The sequence below is a fragment of the Alexandromys fortis genome, unplaced genomic scaffold, assembly GCF_014885135.2.
Source record: "Alexandromys fortis isolate MF-2015 unplaced genomic scaffold, M_Fortis_MF-2015_v1.1 scaffold_173, whole genome shotgun sequence".
Lineage (NCBI taxonomy): Eukaryota > Metazoa > Chordata > Mammalia > Rodentia > Cricetidae > Alexandromys > Alexandromys fortis.
Window position 1 is genome coordinate 3,184,067 of NW_026068051.1, and position 23,418 is coordinate 3,207,484.

Consider the following 23,418-nt stretch of genomic DNA (forward strand, 5'->3'; position numbering starts at 1 on the left):
TTATGTATACAATATTCTGTCTGTGTGTATGCCTGCAAGCCAGAAGAGGGCACCAGACCTCATTACAGATGGTTGTGAGCCACCATGTGGTTGCTGGGAATTGAACTCAGGACCTTTGGGAGAGCAGGAAATGCTCTTTACCTCTGAGCCATCTCTCCAGCCCCTGAGGTAACATTTCAAACTACTCAATTTGCTAAACTTTCTTCATTCTTTAACAAAAAAAAAAAAAAAGGCACCCTAGTGCTTCGCTCTTCCAGTATACCCAAAAAAGTATTAAAGAAAGAAAGAAGGTAAGGAGGAAGAGAGAGAAGGAGAGAGAAAGAGAGGAAGGGGGCAGGGGTAAGGACAAAGAGAGGAACAAAGAGAGAGAGAGAAAAAGACACACAACAGAACTTCATCCTCTTCCCCATACTCAGATTGGAACTTTAAAGAGGGAAATAAAACAAGCCCTCAAAATAGAATGACTTGTCCAAGTTTTCAAAGGAAGTTTAAAACACAAATTAATATAGTTTCCTAGGCCTCCTTTCAATGTTTTTCCAATTATATCATGAAATATCTATGGAAACACAGTCAGGAAACACCAGCCACACTGTTTTTTGAGAACAAAAGCCTTTCCTTCTTTGTCTGCAGTTGTCCTGGCTACATATTAATTTCTTTCAGTTTCCACGTCCATGACACTTACCAGTGCATCACACTGATCATTAATGTGGATGAATTTCACAAGCATCAGTCTCAAGGGAAACTTGACAAAACTGCACAGTAACTCCACATAAACTCTGACACAAGGATCACTGAGTTGCAGTACAAAAAGCTCAGGAGTGTGTTGGTGGGGAAATGCCTGTAAAGGCATGTAGGGAGGATGTAGATATTCTGTATGCTGATCTTGACTGAGATGACCATTACACAAGTACCTACATGTATCAAACCACAAGTACTGTAATTTTTAAAGGGTAAATTTTACTACAGGTAAATTGTATCTCTACAAAACTGACTTCAGAAAAACTGAAACTAAAGCTGGGTGTGGTAGTGCACACCTTTAATTCCAGCACTCTGGAAGGCAGAGGCAAGTAGACCTCTGTGAGTTAAAAGCCAAGCTGATCTACAAAGCGAGTTCCAGGACAGCCAAGGCTATTACACAGAAAAATCCCGTCTCAAAAAACCAAAACCAAAGCCAAAACAAAATAAAAAACCTCAGGCTAGTGAGATGACTCAATGGTTAAATGCACTTGGTGCTCTTCCAGAGTACCTGGGTTCAGGTCACAGCAATCACAACTATCTATGACTCTAGTTTCAGGGCATCAAAGCCCTCTTCTGGCCTTTATGGCATGCTTTCAGGCACACAAACATGTCTATAAAAGACAGTTTATTATCTACCCAATAACCATAGGTAACTTTAAAGAAAAGGAGACAGTGAATGTCAAGTCTTTAGCTGCATAATGCCAAGTAAACAGATAAGACCCTGTTTTGTGACTATAATTTAAATTTGTAAATAACTAGAACTTTGAGAGGCAAACAGAGGCAGGATGAAACTGAAACAGAAAGCTATTTGTCTGCTCCCAAGACCTTAATTTAACTTCCATGAGAGCAAGTGTGTTTTGGTACCCACTTTGATGAGGGAGCTGTATGAGAACAAGAGGATGCTCTCAGACATTTGGAACCGTTCCATCTTTTCCTACAGTTTAATAATTATCCTTTTCACACCAACAATTAAATTTTACTGGAGTTTACTCTCTGAAGTGGTAGAAGTACAGAGGCCCAAGTCAGGGTAAGCAACGAATATAAATAGCAGCACAAGAGAAACAGTAGTACACCCAGGCACAGAGAACAGCAAAAGTAAGGTACCAGGTAAAAACAAATGGATCTATCAAGCATGAAAATAAACCACGTCTCACCTATCTTTCCCAGCAAGCCATTAGAGAATAAAAATCTCGGTAAAACAAAAACAAAAAGACAAGGCAACAGAGAATGTCACATGGAAGAATCCCAAGATGACAGTTAAAACCAGAGGATAGGGAGCTGGAGAGATGACTCAGAGGTTGAGAGCATTGACTGCTCTTCCAGAGGTCCTGAATTCAATTCTCAGCAACCATACAATGGCCACAACCAACGATAATAAGAGCTGATGCCTCTTCTGGTGTGCAGACGTACATGGAGACAGAACACAGTATACAGAATAAATAGATTTTAAAAACAAAACAAGAAAATAAATTGTTCAAGAAATGGTAAAGACTTAAAATTTTTAAAGAGGAGGGCGATTAGCTGTTGTATTTATATACAGTGTTAAAAATTATGAAAGATTATTATTCTTGCTCTTGCACACCAGAAGATCAAGCTACAAGTGGGGCACCCACACTAAAGCCCTAAGCAAACAGAAGCTGAGCTCTTTATATGAACTTCTGGAGAAATTGGGATTACAGACATGATAGGCATCCTCCTATTATGACAATTTAATTAAATACAATACTATTCCCTTTACCTTAGTACATACACATGCACAAAGGAAACCTGAAATAAACTGAAGTTGCCTATAACTACTTTACTATTTTGTCTCTCTGTTCCTGCCTTACAAAGAAAGTAGCTTTGAAAGACGATTCAGCTTCTTAGTTTTCCCGTTTTTGAGATAAACTCTTGCTATGTAGACCAGGCTGGCCTTAAACTAAGGAAGATCAGCCTATCTCTGCCTCCCAAGCATTCAGATTAAAAGCATGTACCACCACATCTAGCTATTCAATTTTTAACTAAAGAAACATTGTAGCATGCTATCTTCTGCTCATCACATTGGAATACTTCCTTTTTGTGGAAGAAGTGGTTACTCTATTCTTGAAATGAAAATAAAGTCAAGTAAAATCTTTAAATTGTGTAACTTTGTCCTTTGACAATAAAAAGCTTTGATGCACACAAGTGTATACAAAGATACACATGCAGAGAAAGAGACAGAGACATAGAGAACAACAAAAAAAGAAAAACTGGGCTAGAAAGACACATACTGCTCTTGCAGAGGACCACAGTCAAAGATACAGAAAAACCCTATTTGAAAAGCCCCCCGCCCAAAAGGAAAGAAAATATTAAATTGTGTTATCACTGGATGAAACTACTTTATATTTTTAGTTCCTTTTTAGATTTTGGAGAATTCTAACTTTTCTACAATGAACATATTGTTTTTAATAATAAAAAGTCAGGGCTGGTGAGATGGCTCAGAGGTTAAGAACACTGACTGTTCTTCCACAGGACCCAGGTTCAATTCCCAGCCCCCATATGGCAGCCAACAACTGTCTGTTAACTCCAATTCCAGGCAAACCACCAATGAACATAAAATAAAGATCAATTATTAATAAAACAATAAATGCAAAGTTCACTTGTGAATTTATGCCAATAGAAAGAAAGTAAGGGAGAAACTCATGAAATACAGGAGAGGTATAGCATTATGGAACAGAGCTCTACTTGCAATAATTATGTAACTTTATAGAATGAACTCCTGAGACTAATTTACATACATGGTCACAGACAGCTCCTGTATTCAGAATGGAAAGGAGGGAAGGGCAAGCGACACAGAAAGCAGACTATTGCCCCCAGCAAGAGCACCAAGTTGCAGATCTCATAATGACCTTCTCTGTCTACTCACTACTACAGTGCCATGGCAACTGGGAACCTCGGAATATTAAGGAAAGAGCACTGAAAGAAAATCTGGAAAGCTACTGGGGGGAGGAGGAAAACTTAGGCAAGCCAAATGAGAAACGCTAAGAGAAACATAAAGCACCCTCACAGGCCTATCTATAAGCAAAGCCGAGATGGAAACCGCAACTAGAGCCAGTTCCCTACTTACCATGTTAAAACTTGACACAAACAAGCCAAGAGAGGGAAAAGGCATGTGATTTTTTTTAAAGGTTATTCTCAGTGTAAGAACTGTTAACAATAACAGTACATGTTTTCTGTAACCAAGTCTTTCAACACTAAATATCCAAACTTTATGCAAAAGACTGAAGTTCCCCAGTCAAAACATTTTATCAAGCCAGGCACAGTGGCATCAAACCATAAATCTAGCATTCAGGAAAGAAAGGCAGTATGATCAAGTGCTAAAAGCCAGCTGGGTCTACAAAGTAACTTCATGGCTAGCCTGAGCTTCATAGTAAGACCCTGATTCAAAAATCAAAACAAGAAAATTATGTCAGGTTGTGATGGCACACATCTTTAACCCCAGCACTCAGGAAGCAGAGGCAGGTGGATCTCTGTGAGTTCGAGGCCAGTCTGGTCTACAGAGCTAGTTCCAGGACAGGCTCCAAAGCTACCAGAGAAACCCTGTCTCAAAAAAAAAAAAAAAAAAAAGAAAAGAAAAAGAAAAAATTAAGGGGTACAAGATAATCATTCCAACAGTCGGAGGCTAAGGCAGGAAACTTTTGAGTTCAAGACCAGAATGAACTACATAACAAGGCCATGTCTCAAAGAAATTTATAAGCAAACATTTAAACCACAGTATATTGGGTGTGGCACATTTTATATTCTTGAAAGCTTACACAGTTATTAATTTTATCTCCATCACCAAACTTTAATGAAGTCATTAAAGTCATAAAACTCAAGGAGTTTAAGTGAGGCTAAATTTAAAAATTCCCATTTCTTTCTATGCCAAACAAAAATAGTTTAGCTATAACAAAAAACTCTACTCTTCATAGATTTTAACAAAAATGGCCATCCTCATCATGACTATGAAACTGACTACATTACTAGTGTTAAGAAAGTGCCAAGATGGTGCTGTCATTACTCAACTATAGAGTACATATGGTGAGTCTGCCTTTCTTTGTCCTTGCACTAAATAGTCACTAGCAATCATACACGTATTTCCACAAATTATTAACTTCCTCTTAAACAAGTCTCTGGTCACCATCACAAAGGAATGGGTGGTAATACAATTAATATTTAAGAGGACCAGATGTAGCGGTACACGCCTTTAATTCCAGCACTCAGGAGGGAGAGGAAGGAGGATCTCTGTGAGTTTGAGGCCAGCTGGGTCTAAATAGTGATTTCCAGGCCATATAGAGCAAAAAAAAAAAAGAAGTTTAAGCGAAGGGGCAGTGAGATGGCTCAGCAGGTAAAACAACTTCCTACCAAGCCTGACCTGAATCTGATCACAGAGCCCACATTGTTAAAGGAGAGAAGCTGTTATCCTCTGACCTCTGTATACACTGAGGAACACCTTTGCCTACTCCCATAAAAAAAAAAAAATGTAAAAAAATTTTCTTCAAGAGACATAAAATATAATGGGTGGTGTTGCATATTTGTTTGACTGAATTAGAATTTGGGTATATATTAAATGCAATGCAAAAATTTAAGGTTTATCTTTATTATTATTTTGTTGTTGTTTTGAGACAGGGTTTCTCTGTGTAGCCTTGGCTGTCCCGGAACTCTGTAGACCAGGCTGCCCTCAAATTCACAGAGATCCTCCTGCCTCTGCCTCCTGAGTGCTAGGAATAAAGACATGTGCCAACACCGCCCTGGCTTATGTTCATCATTTTTAGCTATTGGAGGCAGGGAGGTATATGTGCACCCTTAACCACTGAGCCAGCTTTCAAGACTAACATGAAAATTTTGAAATAGAAAGATGGAGGGTTTTGATAGATTAGGTCTGTAAATATATGATCCATTGCTTACATAATATGCCAGGCCCAAGATTTCTAGAATCTAGGATAACCACACCACCCAAAAAAGGCAGTTTATAAAAGATTGCACAGTAGGACCTCATTTCAGTATAAAGAAATGTATAAGGGGCTGGAGAGGTGGCTTAGTGGTTAAGAGCACTAGCTGCTCTTCCAGAAGACCCAGACTCCAATCTCAACATTCACACAACTGCCAAAAGCAGTCTATAACTCAAGTTCCAAGGCATCTGACAACCTATTCTGGCCTCTGTAAGCACTATACATGTGGTACACAGGCATACATGCAAGAAAAATGCCCAGAATATAAAATATAAAAACTTTTTTAAAAATTAAAATAAGAAATGTGTGTGTAGCATGTCATGATGGTGAAACACTTGGGAGGAAGAAGCAGGAGGGTAGAGGAGAGCTCCAGGACAATGAGGGATACATAAGACTCTGTCTCAAAAGGAAAGAAGGAAAAAGGGGAGGCCCCAAAATGTCTAATAAGGGTATATGCATAGAAGAGGATTCAGAGAAGCTGGAGAAATGGTTCAGTGGTTAAGAGCACTTGTTGCTCTTTCAAGGACTTGAGTATGGTTCCCAACACCCACAGTGGTCAGGAAATTCATAACCACCTATACCTACAGTTCCATAGGATCTAATGCCCCCTTTGGATCTCTGAGGCCACTACACTTATAGAGCATACACATACCCAGACAGACACATATATTCATAAATAAAAATTTTAAAAGAATTCAGAAGACTAAAGAGAGTATTAGCAGAGTAATCTCAGGTTGATGGATATGTAAGCCTTTATCAATTTTCTATACTGTTTCTTAAATAAAGCATTACTTTTCAAATATATTTTCTATCCTTTTGAAGTAAAGCTGACTAATTCTTAAAGACTTGCTCAAAGAAATCATAAGTCTGATAGAAGAGCTGACAGGACTCGCACTAGTTTCCATATTCAGTCAAGCGATCTAACACATATTATATCCTAGTTCCCCACATGTATATTTGGGAATGATAATACAACACCTGCCTCACAGGTTGTGCTAAAGATTAAGTGTGACCCCCCACACAAAACAGAGCAGTGTCTGGCATACACTAAAGCACTTTATGAATGCTATCTATTATTACCATTATTTTTCTAATCAGTCACCTAGAAAACATGACTGAGTGTTATTAAGGGATGGGCAGTCCAGCTCAATAACAGAACTAAATAAACATGAGGCCCTGGGTTCAATCCCAAGCACTAATACATAAAAAAAGGTAACGTGAAAAACAGAACAGCTATACCAGCAAAAAAACAGGCCATCACTCAATACCAATACCAGATTCTCTATGAACCTTTCCTTAACATCATTATATCCTAGAGACAACACATGCACAGAACTCCATATGGGTTTGTTTTTTTTTTGTTTTGTTTTGTTTTACGTTAACAACAGTGAAAAAAGTTATCTGAGAACTAATTCCAAACTTACTCATACACTGTCTGTCTGGTGTCACAGGAGAAACTACAGGTAATTTCTAACTACAAAAGAGCTTTGTCGGGCAGTGGTGGGTCATGTCTTAATTCCTAGCACTCAGGAGGCAGAGGCAGGAGATCTCTGTGAGTTTAAGGCCAGCCTGGTCTATAAAGCAAGTTCCAAGACAGTTAGAGCTGCTACATAGAGAAACCCTGTCTTGAAAAAACAAACGAACAAATTAAAAAAGGAGAGAGAGAGAGAGAGAGAGAGAGAGAGAGAGAGAGAGAGAACTTTAACATTCTCTAGATTCTTCTGAAGAGTCAAACATCTTAGGCAAACATATATTACTTAATTTTCAGTTTTCAGAAGATGAGAGGCAGGAATATAATTCTCTTTCACAGAGTCCACTTTGTCCTTGAACCCAGGCTATGGTATATTTTACATTCAATTCATGTGCACTCAGATGATAACAAAGTCCTTAAGCTGACCATTCAGTACTTTGACCACATTATTGTAAGGTGTTTATGAGAAAAATGAGATGAAGTTTCAAATATAAGCATGAAGTAAGTTTAAGAATCACAGTATCAAGCCGGGCAGTGGTGGCACACACCTTTAATTCCAGCACTCAGGAGACAGAGGCAGAGGCAGGTGGATATCTGTGACTTCGAGGTCATTCCGGTCTACAAAAGCTAGTTTTTGAGACAGGCTCCAAAGATACAGAGAAACCCTGTCTCAAAAAAAAAAAAAAAAAAAAAAAAAAAAAAAAATCACAGTATCCTAAGAGGTTAAAGACCAAAATATGGGAAATAGTTTGCTTCTACTTGGACTTTAGCCAGGAATTCAGTATACTAGTTGGCAGAACTGTTTACAATCTTGTTTAACTAACAGGACGGGCTAACATCCTTTTGTGCATTTTAAGTATGCAGGACCACCTGACCCTAAGTGGCATCAGAGAAACTACCAAAACTAAAACAAATAAGACAATTCTATTAGATGTCACCAAATCACATACAAGTTGCCAAAATTAAGATGTACACATTAAGTCTTTTAACAGTCTTCTAAAATATTCAATTAATTAATGACTTTCAGAGACATATCCTAACTCTAGCTGATAAGCCCAGGTAGATCTTATAAAACGGTAAAAAGTCTAAGCAGTTCTTCAATGAGATTTGCCTGCTCCCAACAAGCTGTAACTATTTTTTAAGCCCTTATTTTCAAATATGTGGGTGATAAAGCTTAGAAAGTGATTTATCCAATCTTTCAGTGACTCTGGAAAAACATGGTGCATGTCTTCTCCATCCCTAGAAAAGTCTATTTTTCTAGTCCTGCTTACCCATCAGACCACTAATTAGCACCCAAAATCAAAATCACAGCAATTATTTCACTTTGTTTCAGATGGCCCTACTTAACACTTGTGAGGAATGAGCCTGTTCCCGTAACCACTATCATGTGTGAAAGATCAGGCTACTCATTCTAGGAGCTGCTAATAAACTCAACAGGTTTATATTTAGTATTCAAAGAGTGAAAGCAGTGACTGAATCATCATCTTCATTTTTTAGAGAGTAAATGAGTTCAAGGAAAAATTATGGATTGCCAATGGTCACATACAATTTAATTAGGTACAGATATCATAGAAATCTTCCTATCAAACGAAACAATTTAAATTATTCCCAAAGATACTGTCGTGTCCATGGGTGAAATGGATCAAGGAAGAGATCTTGTTTTATTTGGAACCTTAGCTGAGTAGTCAGTGGAAACTGGCAACCCTCCTCTTCCATCTGCTGATCACACTCCTGCCATGAGCAACAACCGTGAGAGTTCTGGCAACATTGAGGCACCCAAGACATTGCAGTCATGCCCCTGACCACACTGCCTCTGCCTGACAGCCAGGGCCTTGGGAATGGCTTGGCACCTACATAATGCCTCAGGATATCATCAGCTGAGTTTCCTGTAATAGCCTGATTGCACCATTGCCAAACTCAAAGTCCTAATTCAATAACTCATGTTTCACATAAAATTAATTTAGTCAAAAGTTCTCAAAGATCAGTGTGACTTCAAAGACTTTTTAACACTAACCTAATCTTTCTCAGTAGGGGACTATGACATTTTGAGACTAATTCTTGGTTGTATGGGATGATATACTACATTATAAAAGTAGTGATGATGGTGGTATTGAGACAGTGTGTTTCTACGTAGCCTTGGATGTTCTAGAACTCACTCTGTAGACCAGAATAGCCTCAAATTCACAGAGAATTGCCTGCTCTGACTCCTAAGCACTGGGATTAAAGGCGTGCACCACCTCCTCCGGTCCTATTGCTAAAGTTTTAGTACCACCAGTCCTCTGTCCTCCAAATGTGAGTAGTCTCAGCATGACAACTCCCACACACTTCCAAACCAGTACTAACCTAAGGGTCAGCCTAAGTAAATCATAAAGTAGCAAAACATGTTTAGTAAAGTCCTAGTTTCTAGTCCCTGATGCTATTCTTCTTTTTGATCTAAAGTTAGGTATAATACTTGGTTCACTAACTCAAGAAAAATAACTTTATCAGAAATACTTACAAAACTATCAGAAATACTTACAAAAAAGAAAAAAGTTGTAAAGTCCGGTGAACAGAGTAAAACAATTACAAAAATGCAACTAGAACATTTGAGTTTGAATTCTCAACCTTAACCAAGCTATTTCCCCTCATCCTATAACAAAAGCATTCAGCTAGTCAGACAAGGTAGTCTGTGCTTGTAATCAGAGCAATCAGGAGGCTAAGCCAAAACAAGCCCATGTCGGCCTAGGGAATAAGAGATTCTGTCTTGACAAATATATTTTAAAAAGCACTAAAACTTTAGGTAAGTTATCTGTTTCCCTGCAAGTCCCAGGAATCATGAAGTAAAGTATATCTAAGTTGCTTTACTCCTCTGACCTCCTTATAGCTTAAATGGGAGTGATTATTAATATACACTAACTGCTTCATCTTACAGAAGCTAGGATTCTGAGCCCCATGGGTAACAACAAAGAATTACCAGAACCATAGTAAAGTTACCAGTATGAAACTTTACTATAGAATCAGGAGTTTTTTTGGCGGGGGTGTGGGGGACAGTGAGAAGACAGTGTTTCTCTGCGTAGCCTATCCTGGAACTAGATCTTGTAGAGCAAGCTAGTCTCAAACTCACAGAGATCCGCCTGCCTCTGCCTCCCAAGTGTTGGGATTAAAGGCATGTGCCACTACCGCCCAGCTAGAATCAATATCTTGATATACAAAAAGGAGCCTAATTATTTTATGACCCATTAATATTAAGGTAATAACAGTAGCAGTGCCTACCCTGTGTTTGTTTAATCTTAGTTAAAACTATATTTACCCTCAGTGTACATTAGAATCACCTGGATAGCATTTTATTTGTTTTACTCTATGTGTGTGATGTGTGTGTGTATGTGTGTGTGTGTAATTTCTCAAACTCTTTAAACCTAAGAACTAAAAACGCAAATGACTAAACTAGTTATCTAATCAACCATCAATCAAAGGGCATGGTTGCTCATACCAGTACCCCAGCACTCCAAAGACCAAGGCAGAAAAATTAGAAACTTAAGGTCAGCCTGGGCTACATAATGAGCTTGAGGCCAGCCTGAGTTACATCTAAGACCCTGTCCCAGAACAAAACAAAAAACAGTTACTTTAACATGAGTAAGCTGCCACATACCTGTAAAACTTGTACTTAGAAAGTGGAGTCAGGAGGATCAAGAATTCAAGAGAATTTGGAGCTATATTAGACACTGTTTCAAGCAGGGTGGTGGAGGTGCACACCTTTAATCTCGGCCCTTGGGAGGCAGAGGCAGGTGGATCTCATGAGTTTGAGGCCCCCCTGGTCTAAAAAGCAAGTTCCAGTACAGCCAAGACTGTTACACAAAGAAACCCTGTCAAAAAAAAAAAAAAAAAAAAAAAAAAAAAAAAGAAAGAGAAAAAAAAATAATAGACCCTGTTTCAAAAAGCAAATAAAAAAGACAAAGTGTCCACAGTACAATCCCAGCACTCAGGAAGCAAAAGCAGGAAGGTCTCAACAGGCTCCAGGCCAGCCTGCTCTGTATAAGAAGTTCCAGTCCAACCAGGAGTAATAGAACCCCATCTCAAAACATAAGCAACAAAACCCACAAAGGCTAAGAATGTAGATCAGTGGTACAGTGTTTACCTATCATACGTAAGGCCCTGGGCTAAATCTCTAGCACTGATGGGGGGGGGGCGTCAAAGAGGGGGAAATGACTACAAATTTGGCCAAATCTGCAAAATTCCTATCAATCAACGAAAGTTACAACATTGTTAAAGTACTACAGGAATTCCTCCACCTAACTTTCATTCACTGGGTCATATTGAAGGAGCTAGTATGCAGAAAGGATGGGGAAAAAAAGCTAAGAGGAACATGTAGGAAAAGATACTCCCCAAAGTGCAGAATTTCCTATTCATGGGAAATGGGCCCACTGAATGCAGGTGAAGTTATTTTTTCAGAACATGAGAGTGAAAATAACAAGATAGCAAACACATTACCCATGATGCAGCTCTTCTCACCTCATGTGAAAGGCCAAACCATCCTGTAAAGCAGAGATCCCCAAGTCGGAAAGCGTATCTGAGCTGACAGAAGCTGGTGACAGAGAGCCTTCTTTCTCCTCTAGTAGGTCCAGCTTCACCAGGTTACTGATCTCATCTTCCGAGTTGTCTTCAGACACAGACCCAATTATGAAACGGGAATGCTGGTTCAGCTCTAGAGCTTTGGTCAACGGAGATGGTTCATCCATTATTCTTTGAAAATAAGCTCTTACAGCTGCAGGGAAAATAAAGAGAAAAGCAAGCTATAGGCAACAACATATAGGTGAGGAAACTCAAGAGAAAAAGTCATAAACCACAAGTGGCCCTCAGAAACAAGACTGAGTGAGTCTGAGAACTGGCTTCCTTAGCTACTCTATTCCAGCACTTTTGCTTCCTCCAAGAGAGGAAGAGAAAGATCACGGTAACTCTATCTATAAATTGAAGGTTTTCTTTTCCTCAGAGAAACATTTCTCACACACTATAAACCATTCTCCATCTCTTCACTAATTCAGTGATACTGAAGGGACAGCTATGATGGATGGGAACGCTGCAGTGTAAGCAAAAGCTGTGGTGAGACTCATTTGTAGCACTGTGGGTAGTGGGGGCTAAGAGTTTAGGTGAATGGCACTTGTTGAAACTCAGTGTTCAAACTACATAATTATCACCTGATTCCAAACACCATATAATGAAACATTATGAATTTTATTAAGTACACACATTTAAAGTAAAACAATAAACAGAAAAACCTGTGTTTTCATGGGCTTCTTTTTTTTTTTAAACTGTGTATTTTAAAAAATCTGCCTCCAAAGCTGGGTAGTGGTAGCACATGCCTTTAATTCCAGCACTCAGGAGGTAGAGACAGGTAGATCTCTGTGAGTTCGAGGACAGCCTAATCTACAGAGCAAGTTCCAGGACAGGCTCCAAAGCTACAGAGAAACCCTGTCTCTAAAAAAAAAAAAAAAAAAAAAAAAAAAAAAAATCTATCCCAAATATTATGTTTGTTGTTCAATTCTGTACACAGAATTGGTAGAGAAAGTGAATCTACGAATCTACCAACAAATTTTAAATCTATATTCAAGGTAGTTGATGCATTATCACAAACACCATTTTTCTAGATACTGGACCTTACTAGTCAAGATTACCTACTATCAATTGCTAGCAGACATAACCAAAATATAATTACCAGTTTAAAGTCCCATAACAAAAAGAAAAATACACCAAACTAAGTTAAAAAGTATTCCGTCCCTTCAAATATTTATTTAAGGGCTGGAGAGATGGCTTAGTAGTTAAGAGCACTAGCTGGTCTACCAGAGGTACTGAGTTCAATTCCCAAAATCCACATAGTGGCTCACAATCATCTGTAATGAGATCTGGTGACCTCTTCTGGCCTGCAGGGATACATGCAGACAGAACATTGTATACATAATAAATAAATCATATATACATATGTGTGTTGATTATATATAATATATATTATATACATATTGATTAAATCAGTCAAGAATGGTGGCATATGCCTTTAATTGCAGCACTCAGGAGGCAGAGGCAGGAGGATGGATTTCTGTGAGTTTGAGGACAGCCTGGTCTACAAAGCAAGTTCCAGGAGAACCAGGGCTGGCTGTAAATCTATACATCAACTTGGTAGTAAACAATTTGTGGTTTAGCAATCACTTTAATTCAGAAAATGATTGCCAATCCTAATTTTAAGGTGTTCCAAGATATGGTACTATTAGAAAACAATGCATTTATTGATAAATTTTATATGCTATAAGCCACTGTCAGGTACAAAAATGTGTGGAGAGCAGTGTTTGATCACATCAGACAAGCAAGAATGTCAATGTTTTGGTAGGAGGTGGTAATGGTTCTGAGGATTAAACCCAGGTCTTCACCTGTAAGACAAGTGCTCTCTTCTGAACTTGTTTGTTTGTTTGTTTGTTTGTTTGTTTGTTTGTTTGTTTTGAGGTAGAGTCACCAAGTTGCCCGGGCTGACCTTGAATTTGTTCTTTGAAGCAGGCAGGCTTTGAAAAGTGGTCCTACTGACTCAGCCTCCTGAATCACTAGGATTATATGCCTCTGCCACCAAAAGTTTTTTTAAATGTTTGGAAAAACCAATGAGTATGTTAAAATTACACATTCGCTATTCTTTTGGTGTGATCTGTAAGTAAGAGTTAATCTGTTCAGAGACAAAATAGTATTTTCAAATGCTAGGATAGTAAGATTCTCAGACTGAGTCCTGGCCCTGAAGCTGTGTATTAGGAAACTTGTAAGAGTGAGAATGCCTGTGCCTATCCTAGACCAACTGCTTTAGAAGCTCTAGGCTGAGGTATAATAACCTAAACCTTAAAAACCACTGTGCTACATGAGGAAAACAATAACAAATTGCCAGGAATACAAAATATACAGAGGAAAATAAGTACAAACAAACAAAATCTGTGAACATTTTGGAAGAGAGCTGAAGAATACTTTAAACTAACTTTTATTTTTGAAACTTGCAATAAATAAATAAATATAAGAAGTGAGGCAATGAGGAGGGAAGAAGAAGTAAAAAGGGAAGGGGTAGAGAAGAACAAGACAGGATAACATGAGGGAAATAAGACAAAATATCACTTTTTCGGCGGTGGGGAAGAGACAGAAATCTTTAATAAATAAATAAATAAATTTTTTTTTCTGCTATGTAGAATCCTGGCTTAAACATATCTGTGTGTGTATATACATGCATATATGACATGTAAATAGAAAATGAGTATTTGAGGTGGGAAAGGGGGACAATAAAGATGGAAAGTGGGACTGGAAAGAGCAGTTCAAGAGATGGAAAGGGCAGTGCAAGAGTGAGCATGAGCAATAAACAATGACATATGTAAGTATGATAAATGTTAAAAGAAAATCCATTATTTGTACATTAAAATAACAAAACAAAAATCAAACATAAAAGTTCTAGGTTAGAGGAGTAACTCAGTGGTAAAGTACTTGCTTAACACACAGAAGGCCCAGTTTCAAGCCCCAGCAATGGAAAAAAAATTGCCTAAGTTTACTATACATTTACATTGCAATATTATATTATATTTCTTTCTCCCTTTTTTTTAAGTCTCCAAATTGTATAGAGTTCAATCTAAAAGAAAACCAAATCATTAGAAGAAAAAAGGGAGTTAGGGAGTAACAGGAAAATAAAAAGGGGAATTCAAATATACTGACCATTTTAAAGAATATTAAGATACAGCAACGGAAAATAAAATTTTTTGAGAGAAGGCAAGGGAGAGACAGCATCTCATAGCTAGGCTAACCCCAAACTTCTATAGCCAAGATTGCTTTGTCTTGCCTCTTCCTCCCAACAGCGGGGAGTACAGGTGTACACCACCACACCTGCCTTCACAAGGGAACTAAGGCACACATAGGTACACTCTAATGTATAATCTGATTGAAATTTGATGGTCACAAAAATAGAATTCATGAACAAGTAACGATTCTTTGAAATTATGGAAGAAGGCCATTGTTAATAAAATAGGCCCCTGGGCTGATGAACAAGAGGCTCAACACAGACATCTTCAAGCTATCCTCTCCTAGCTGCCTGTACCAGACAGCCTTTTCTGAGGGCGGCATAGACTGGAAGCAGCTCAGCGTTTAACAGCCTGCTGCCTGCCCAGCACAAGCACCTGTACCGAACACTGCTCCCAGCACAAGCATGCACACCACCAAAAAGGGAGGTCATGCCTGGAAAATCACTGAGTAGCCGTCCAGACACTCTAGAAGCTAACATAGCCTGTCCCATTTCCATTGATTCTAGTCCTAAATTAGAGAAAGTAGTGGGTCATCACCATGGTCAGACTCCTTGTTCACTTGCCAATATTCTACACGGAAGACAACAAAACCCCACAGTTGAACATCTTAGCACATGAAAAGTTTTACTACATTGTAAACATAAAAGTATTATTTGAAACTGACCTCTTATAATTCTTATTGTTTCAGCAGATATCCACCTCCAAAAGGAACTAAACAAAGAGAAAAGGGAGATTTAAAGGTTGCTTTTTCTGTTTGCTTTTTTAATTCCAAATTTTTGTCAATTCCATTTTATTTCTGCGTAGTACAAAAATAGTAAAATTCAAAATATCATATTTTCTTGTAAATATTACTTAACTTGAAGCATAAAGTTCAGTAATTTATTAGTTACGTAAAACAAAAGCATTTCTTATTTAGAAACTTATATTATTTCTAAATATATTAAACAACAGTTCAAGCTTACTATTTCATAAAATAGTTTTTCTGAAAAAAAACACCCTATACTAAAAATAAATGCATTACACTTATAATTTCTAATATTTTATTTAAAAGAAGGCACTAGAGAAAATATCTTGATTCTCTAAAATTCAGGTTGAGAATGTTTCCAAATGGTCAAAGAGTAGAAACCAAGGCGAGGACAACATTCCCATTATACTAAATCCCAAAATTCTAAAGGCCTAAAAAAGTCTCTATTTCCCAAATAATAGAATTGCTTCTAAGTTAACAACTTAAAAATATCAGGGAAGAAATTCTACATTTTGATTATGTATAAAACATACCTAGGAGCTTTGCAAAACTACCCATATGCGGACATAACCTCTGCCCTATGCCTGCAATCCTAGCATTTGAAAGGCAGTGGAAGAAGGATCAGAAGTTCAGCAACCCTTTGCAACACAGAAAGATCCAGACCCGCCGGGGCGATGGTGGTGCACGCCTTTAATCCCAGCACTCGGGAGGCAGAGGCAGGCGGAGCTCTGGGAGTTCGAGACCAGCCTGGTCTACAGAGCTAGTGCCAGGACAGGCTCCAAAGCCACAGAGAAACCCTGTCTCGAAAAACCAAAAAAAAAATAAAAAAAAAAATAAAAATAAAAATAAAAGATCCAGACCCATCTGAGTTACATGAAACCTTGTCTTAAAAATAAATAAAAAGAATAACTTCTAAAGTACCCATGTGTTAATTCCACTCCAAATCTCTTAAATCAGATCTACAGTTGGAGGGGATAAAATTATCTGAATTAACTTTATTTTTACTTTACATGTATGGTTGTTTTTCCTATACATACAGATGTATACTGTTTGCATGCCTGGTACCCATGGAAGCCAGAAGAGGGCATTGGATTCCCTGCAACTGGAGTTGCAAGACGGTTATGAGCCATCGTGTGGGTGATAGAAATAGAACCAGGGTCCTCTGAAAGAGCAGTTGTGCTCTTAACCAATGAGTCATTTCTCTAGCCCCAGTTTTTGTTTTTGTTTTTAGATTTATGTATTATGTATATAGTATTTGCCTGCATGTATAGTTGCATGCCAGAAGAGGGCACCAGATCTCATTATAGATGGTTGTGAGTCACCATGTGGTTGCTGGGAATTGAACTCAGGACCTCTGGAAGAGCAGCCAGTGCTCAGGCTTTGATAATCTTCACCCTACCCTAGATATCTTAATTTTAAATTCAGTTGATAATACTAGTGTCTGGAAGGCTGAAGTAGAAGAATGGTCATTTCTAGATCAGCCAGGGCAGCAGGAAACCTTTTCTCAAACATAAAAGGGATGGTTCAGCATATAAAAAGCACTTGTACCAAGTCTGGCAACCTCAGTTTTCATATAGCAAGTTGTTCTCTGACCTCTACAGGCATGCTATGGCTTGCAAACACACATCCTGCCAATAAATTAATATTCTTTAAAAGAAAAAAAAAGGAAAGAAAAAATAAGATTTATTTGTTGGTAGGAAGCTAACTAGATAGGTCAGTAAAATGTACTTGCCACCAAGTCTGAAGACCCGAGTTTTATCCTTGGGACCCACGTATTACAAGGACTACTGAAAGTTGATTTCCACATATGCTGGCGCGCACACACACACATATAAAGAAATTACAGAATTTAGTAGTTGGTAGTTACAGACACCCAGATATTTTCTTGAAAAGCAGGGAAGTACTAAGTAACTAGATAAATCCACTAAACCAAAATCCTTACATAATCTCAAAACATTTCACCTGTGCACACGAAAGAACTAAAAAAAGAAAGAAATTCTGTTTCTGAAGCTTCAGATTATATGATTTCTCTGCAACTAGTGAAGCCAGTTACCAGCCTGATAAAAGGCTAATTTTCCAGAAAGGGTCAAACAGTTTCTAGACTGGGGGATACCAACAAGAGTAAAAGGTACTCTTACCATGCTGAAGTTGAATAAATTAATACATATATTAAGACCTCACAAGATGTTTTGCAGAATATGAAGAGGCAAAGCACTGGGGTAGGAGGGGGTGTTAGACAATTACTAGCAGGGGCCTTAAGCTAGTAACACTGAGGTACCTAGTTTCCGACCCAGATCATCCTGCGATGCAGCTAACAGTCAGTAAGGCCCACTCACATTGTCAGAAGCTCTAATGACCTCTTCAATCCACCCTCCTAAATATAAGTAGGCAATTAAGTATTACCAGATGTCTAAGAAAGTATCCAGATGAAAGAAGCAAGAATAAGTAACTACTTGTAAAAACAAAACAAAACACATAACCAAAGATTATGAAAAACAAAATATAACTATGGGGAAGGAAGAAAAAGGTAGAAGGGCTCAGTTTCATTTCTGTGGTTATCCCCCACTCCCACCCCTAGTCACCTAGTCTAACCTAGTCTAAGCCTGAGAAAATACTAGACAAATTTGAATTGAGGAAGAGTCTATAATATAAATACTGACCAATCTTCAGAACTTGAAAGTCATTTGGGAAGGCTAAAAAAATGTTCACAGATCAGAAGGTAAAGAACACAACCACCAAATGCAATGCAATATCATGATCTAGCTACCCCACAGGAAAACAATATGGGGCTGGGAGGGGTAAACTCTGAAAAATGTCTGCAGCAAACAATACTCATAAATGATAATTTCTTTTGTTCTCTTTTCTTTTCTGTGTGCGTTGGGACTAAATAGCCTAGGGCCCCCAAATGCTGGGCAAATGTCCTGCCAGTGAGTACACCCCATATCCAATGTTAGCTTCTTAGAGCTGTTCATACTGAGTAAAGCTTAGTCAAAGGTGTGCAGGAGCTCTCTATAGAATATTTTCGTGCAAATATTTCAATTACTACCTTAAAAGTCTCAAGTCTAAAGAACTATTATTGTTATCCTAAAAGATCTAAGGGAACTATTACATATGCAAAACACAATGGTGTGTGTGTATATATATATTTTTTCTTTTCTTTTTTATTTATTTATGTGTGTGTGTGTGTGTGTGTGTGTGTGTGTGTGTGTGTGTTGCCCTGTCTGTCCTGGAACTCACTCTGTGGACCAGGCTGGCCTCGACTTCACAGAGATCCACCTACCTCTGCCTCCCAAGTGCTGGGATTAAAGATGTGCACTACCACCGCCTGGCCTTTTTTTTTTTTAAAGAAATATTTTAAAACAAAACATATACAGGGCACAGTGGCACATGCTTGTGATATCAAGAGGATTGCATCAAATTCCAGGCCAGCCTGGTCTACTTATCGAGTTTCAGGCAAGACTACACATGAAGACTCTATCTCAGAAAAACACAAAGAAAAAAAAAACTAGAAGTAATTCCTTTTATTGTTTTTTACACAATATCTCACTGTTACCCAGGCTGGTCTCAACTTTGTGGGCTCAAGTAAATGATACTTCTACTTCTGTTTACACTAAGAAATAATTATTTTATTATTCATTACATTTGTTTGTGTGCGCCCATGCACAGGTGTCTGTGGAAGTTAAAGGACACCTGTGGGAGTCAGTTTCTCCTTCCACCACTTGGGCTCTGGAGTTGAAACTAAGGTTCTGCGGCTTGGCCAGCAGGTGCCCATATCCACCTGGCCTAGAAATAATTCTTAAAACTTAAAAATGGGTTTGTGGATCATACATATCACTCCTGACAAAATATATAAATATTTTTAAATTTAAAGTTAAAAACATATCACAGAAACTTTTAAAAAGCTTATTATGAAATGATACAATGTGTTTTAAGTCAGTAAAAGTTAAAGAGATAAACAATAAGAAACAAAAGTTAAAGCGCCTACTAAAAAGGCCCAAATATGAAAAACAGCTCCTAAAAGAACAAAATCAAGGGCAAAATATATATATAATTAATGTAATAATCCAATTAACATTTCCCAGTATGAGAGGGCATGACTGTCAGATTAAGAATGTCCACTAATGTGCTGTACGTGTAGCTTCATGGGGGAGCCCTAGCCTAGCTTCCATGAAGTCCTGGATTCAATCCCCAAATGGAAAAAAGGGTCCACAAAATGCCTATCACAAAAAAGAAAAACAGATCACAAAGAAAATGAACACAAGAGAAGATCTGGTAAACCAGGCAATGGTGGTCTTTAATCCCAGCAGTTGGAAGTCAAAGGCCAGCCTTGTCTACAGAGCAAGTTCAAGAACAGCCAGGGTAACACAGAGAAACCAAACACTCTCTTGAAAAAACCGGGGGGGGGGGGGGGGGGGGGTGTTAAAGAAGTGTGGGGAGGAGGAAGCTTCAATAAGCTTTTAGAAATGGAAAATTGTGCCTTCATACAAATAATCAAGAATCATAACTGGACGTGGTGGGCACTCAGGAGGCAAAGGCAGGCAGATCTCAATGAGTTCAAGGTCAGCCTGGTCTACAAAGTTTCAGAGCAGCCAAGACAACACAGAGAAATTCTGCCGCCGCCCCCCCCCAAAAAAAGGGGGATCAGAATGCTGCTGGGCAAGCTGTGGCAAGCTATTAATCTCTGCTACTCAGGAAGATGAGGCAAGACGATTTTAAATTTAAGACAATCCCTGGACTACAGTGAATTCAAAGCCTGAGTATAGTTGGATCCTATCATACTTTTTTTAAAAGCCCAAGTATAGAGGGGTCAGGGACACCACAGAATCAACTGACAGGGACTTATGGGGGCTCACAGAGATCAAGAAGCCTGTAAGTGATGACCTAGGTTCTTCTGTATATTATGTTATGGCTAGAAGCTTGGTGTTATGTGGGATGCCTAAAAGGAGGAGTGGGGCTGACTCTTGCCTCCTGGTGGGACCCTTTTCCTCCTTCTGGGTTGCTTTCTCCAGGTTTGATGTGACAGTATGTGCCTGATCTAATTGTAGCTTCTTAAGCAGGGTTTGGCTGATGGCCCTGGGAGGCCTCTGCTTCTTTCTGAGGGGAGATGGGAGGTGAGGGTGGAGGGCTAGGGAGAGGAGAAGGAGGGGAAACTGCAGTCAGGATATGAGAGAATAAGAATTAAAAAAAAAAAAAAAGGCCCAGGCATGATGCACACCTTAAATGCCAGCACTTAAGGAAGCAGAGGCAGGCAAGTGACTCTGTGAGTTTGAGGCTAACTTGGTCTACATAATGAGTTTCAGAACAGCCAGAGCTTCACCGTGAGACCACCTCAAAAACAAAACAAAAAGGCACTGAAATGAGTAAGAAATCTTAAATGGGAATATGAATTACATATTTTTACACCCATGTTAAATGGAGGATGGGGCATAATAAGTAATTAAAGCAGATAAATGTTCTAATTCTTAGAAGAAATAAGCAGAAGTATTTATAGGTTTTTCACCTTAGTTTGAAATGACTCATAAAAACACACACAACAGAGAGCAGTAAAGCAAATGTGGCAAAAGGTTAAAAATTGATGACTCTGGGTGAAGAGAACATTAGTGTCTATTGCACTATTATTTGTAAGCTGAAATTTTTTAAGTAAAAAGTCAAAAATTATTTACCTCCCATGTATTTTTTTCTCAGGATGCCACTAAAGGATATTCTCCACCCAAATGAGAGAACAAAGCAAGATTGTGGAAGATGGAGTATGAATTCTCCAGCAGCAGAAAAGATGGCAAAGAGAATCCCTAGGGTGATGGTGAGGGAGTCCAGGATGACCATTAAGTATAAGATGCAATAGGCAAACAATTTAGCCTGAAGCCAGTCAGAAAAGTTTGAGAAAAATTTTATAGATGAAAATTAATGGACTATCTGGCTCATATCAGTGTCCTGAGAGACTTAGAAAACTGGTGAATAGTTTATATATGGTAAACTTACAGAAAGCTAACAACAGAAATAAAGACCATTATTATCTCCAAAGAAAGAATTGTACAGGAAAGAAATCATAGGATACAACTAAATCCTATACAGCATTTACACACTCATAAACTTCCTAATTAAAAATAAGGCTATAAAGTAACCCATCTAGGTGGTCAGTTGGTGGATATAAGAAAGATAAAGATGGGCTGGAGAGATGGCTCAGTGGTTAAGAACATTGCCTGCTCTTCCAAAGGTCCTGAGTTCAATTCCCAGCAACCACATGGTGGCTCACAACCATCTGTAATGAGGTCTGGTGCCCTCTTCTGACCTGCAGGCATACAAGCAAACAGAATAATGTACACCTAATAAATAAATAAATAAATATTTAATAAAAAATTTAAAAAGATAAAGATGAATAATGAGGGTAAGGAGTAGACTGAGAGCCAAATCTTCAATATCTATTGTAAGATATCAATAGGAAATGTTTAAAAGTTGTGAAAACTCAAGATGCAGCAAGATAAGTATGTTATTCACACACAAAAATACATATCACAAACATATCTACCAAGAGAAACCAAAGTAGGAATGCTTAGGATTTTAATAAATTTTGTGAACCATGTAACTTTTTAAACTATAGGCAAGGGGTTAGGGATATGGTAATGTGCTGGTCTAAGGTATATGATGGCCTGGATTCAATAAGGGAGGGACGGAGATAAGAACTTATCAGGTAAGGTATGGCCCAAGCCTTTAATTCCAGGACTTGGTGATCCCAGACCACAAGGAAAATTTCTGGACATTAAGAGATTTATAACATTTGCACACTTTTTTTTTTTTTCGAGACAGGGTTTCTCCGTAGCTTTTGGTTCCTGTCCTGGAACTAGCTCTTGTAGACCAGGCTGGCCTCGAACTCACAGAGACCCGCCTGCCTCTGCCTCCTGAGTGCTGGGATTAAAGGTGTGCGCCACCACCGCCCGGCTCACATTTGCACACTTTTAATTCCATCACTTGGAAAGCAGAAGCAGGTGGAACTCTGAGTTCTAGGCCAGCCAAGGCTACATAAAGAAACTTTATCTGAAGCAAACAAAAAAATTTATAACATTAAATGCAAATTATCTAACTAGACATGGAGGTACAAACCTGTAACCTCACTACTTGAGGAAGGGACAGAAGGAACAGACGTCACAGTCAGCCTTGGCTATTACGGCTACAATATGAATTGGAACCCATCAGTAAACTGGGAAAAATCATGCCTAAAAATAAGTAAACAGGGGCTGGAGAGATGGCTCAGCAGTTGAGAGCATTGCCTGCTCTTTCAAAGGTTCTGAGTTCAATTCCCAGCAACCACATGGTGGCTCACAACCATCTGTAATGAGATCTGGTGCCCTCTTCTAGCTTGCAGATATACACACAGACAAAATACTGTATACATAATAAATAAATAAATATTTTTTTTTAAAAAGTAAACAACCTGAAGTACCAGGAGCCTCTAATCCCATCGCAAAAGCGGCAAGAGGATTGCTGAATTCAAGGTCAGCCTGACCTATAAAGTGAGTATTAAGCCAGCTTGTAAAATGTCACAAAGAACAAATAAATAAAATATTCCATAACTAATAAGAAATTAAAGGAGGGGTGGGCTGCACACCTTTAATCCCAGTACTCGAGAGCCAGAGGCAGGCAGATCTTTGTGTGTTCAAGACCAGCCTGATCTACAGAATTAGCTCCAAGACAGCCAGGGCTACGAAGAGAAACCTGTCTCAAAAAAAAAAAAAAAAA

At 38.5% G+C, this 23,418-nt stretch overlaps 1 protein-coding gene across 1 annotated transcript in view; it reads right to left on the reverse strand.

Annotated features, from left to right (window-relative positions):
• The window catches only part of LOC126487015 (acetyl-CoA carboxylase 1-like), a 53,613-nt gene that overhangs the window by 25,282 nt on the left and 4,913 nt on the right, over window positions 1-23,418 (reverse strand). Inside the window, exons 2-3 of the mRNA XM_050119586.1 lie at window positions 15,604-15,650; window positions 11,647-11,899 (exon numbers count right to left, since the gene is read on the reverse strand). Of these exons, the coding sequence (XP_049975543.1) occupies window positions 11,647-11,873 (227 nt within the window). The 5' untranslated portion in view covers window positions 11,874-11,899; window positions 15,604-15,650. The remainder of the gene's footprint in view (window positions 1-11,646; window positions 11,900-15,603; window positions 15,651-23,418) is intronic.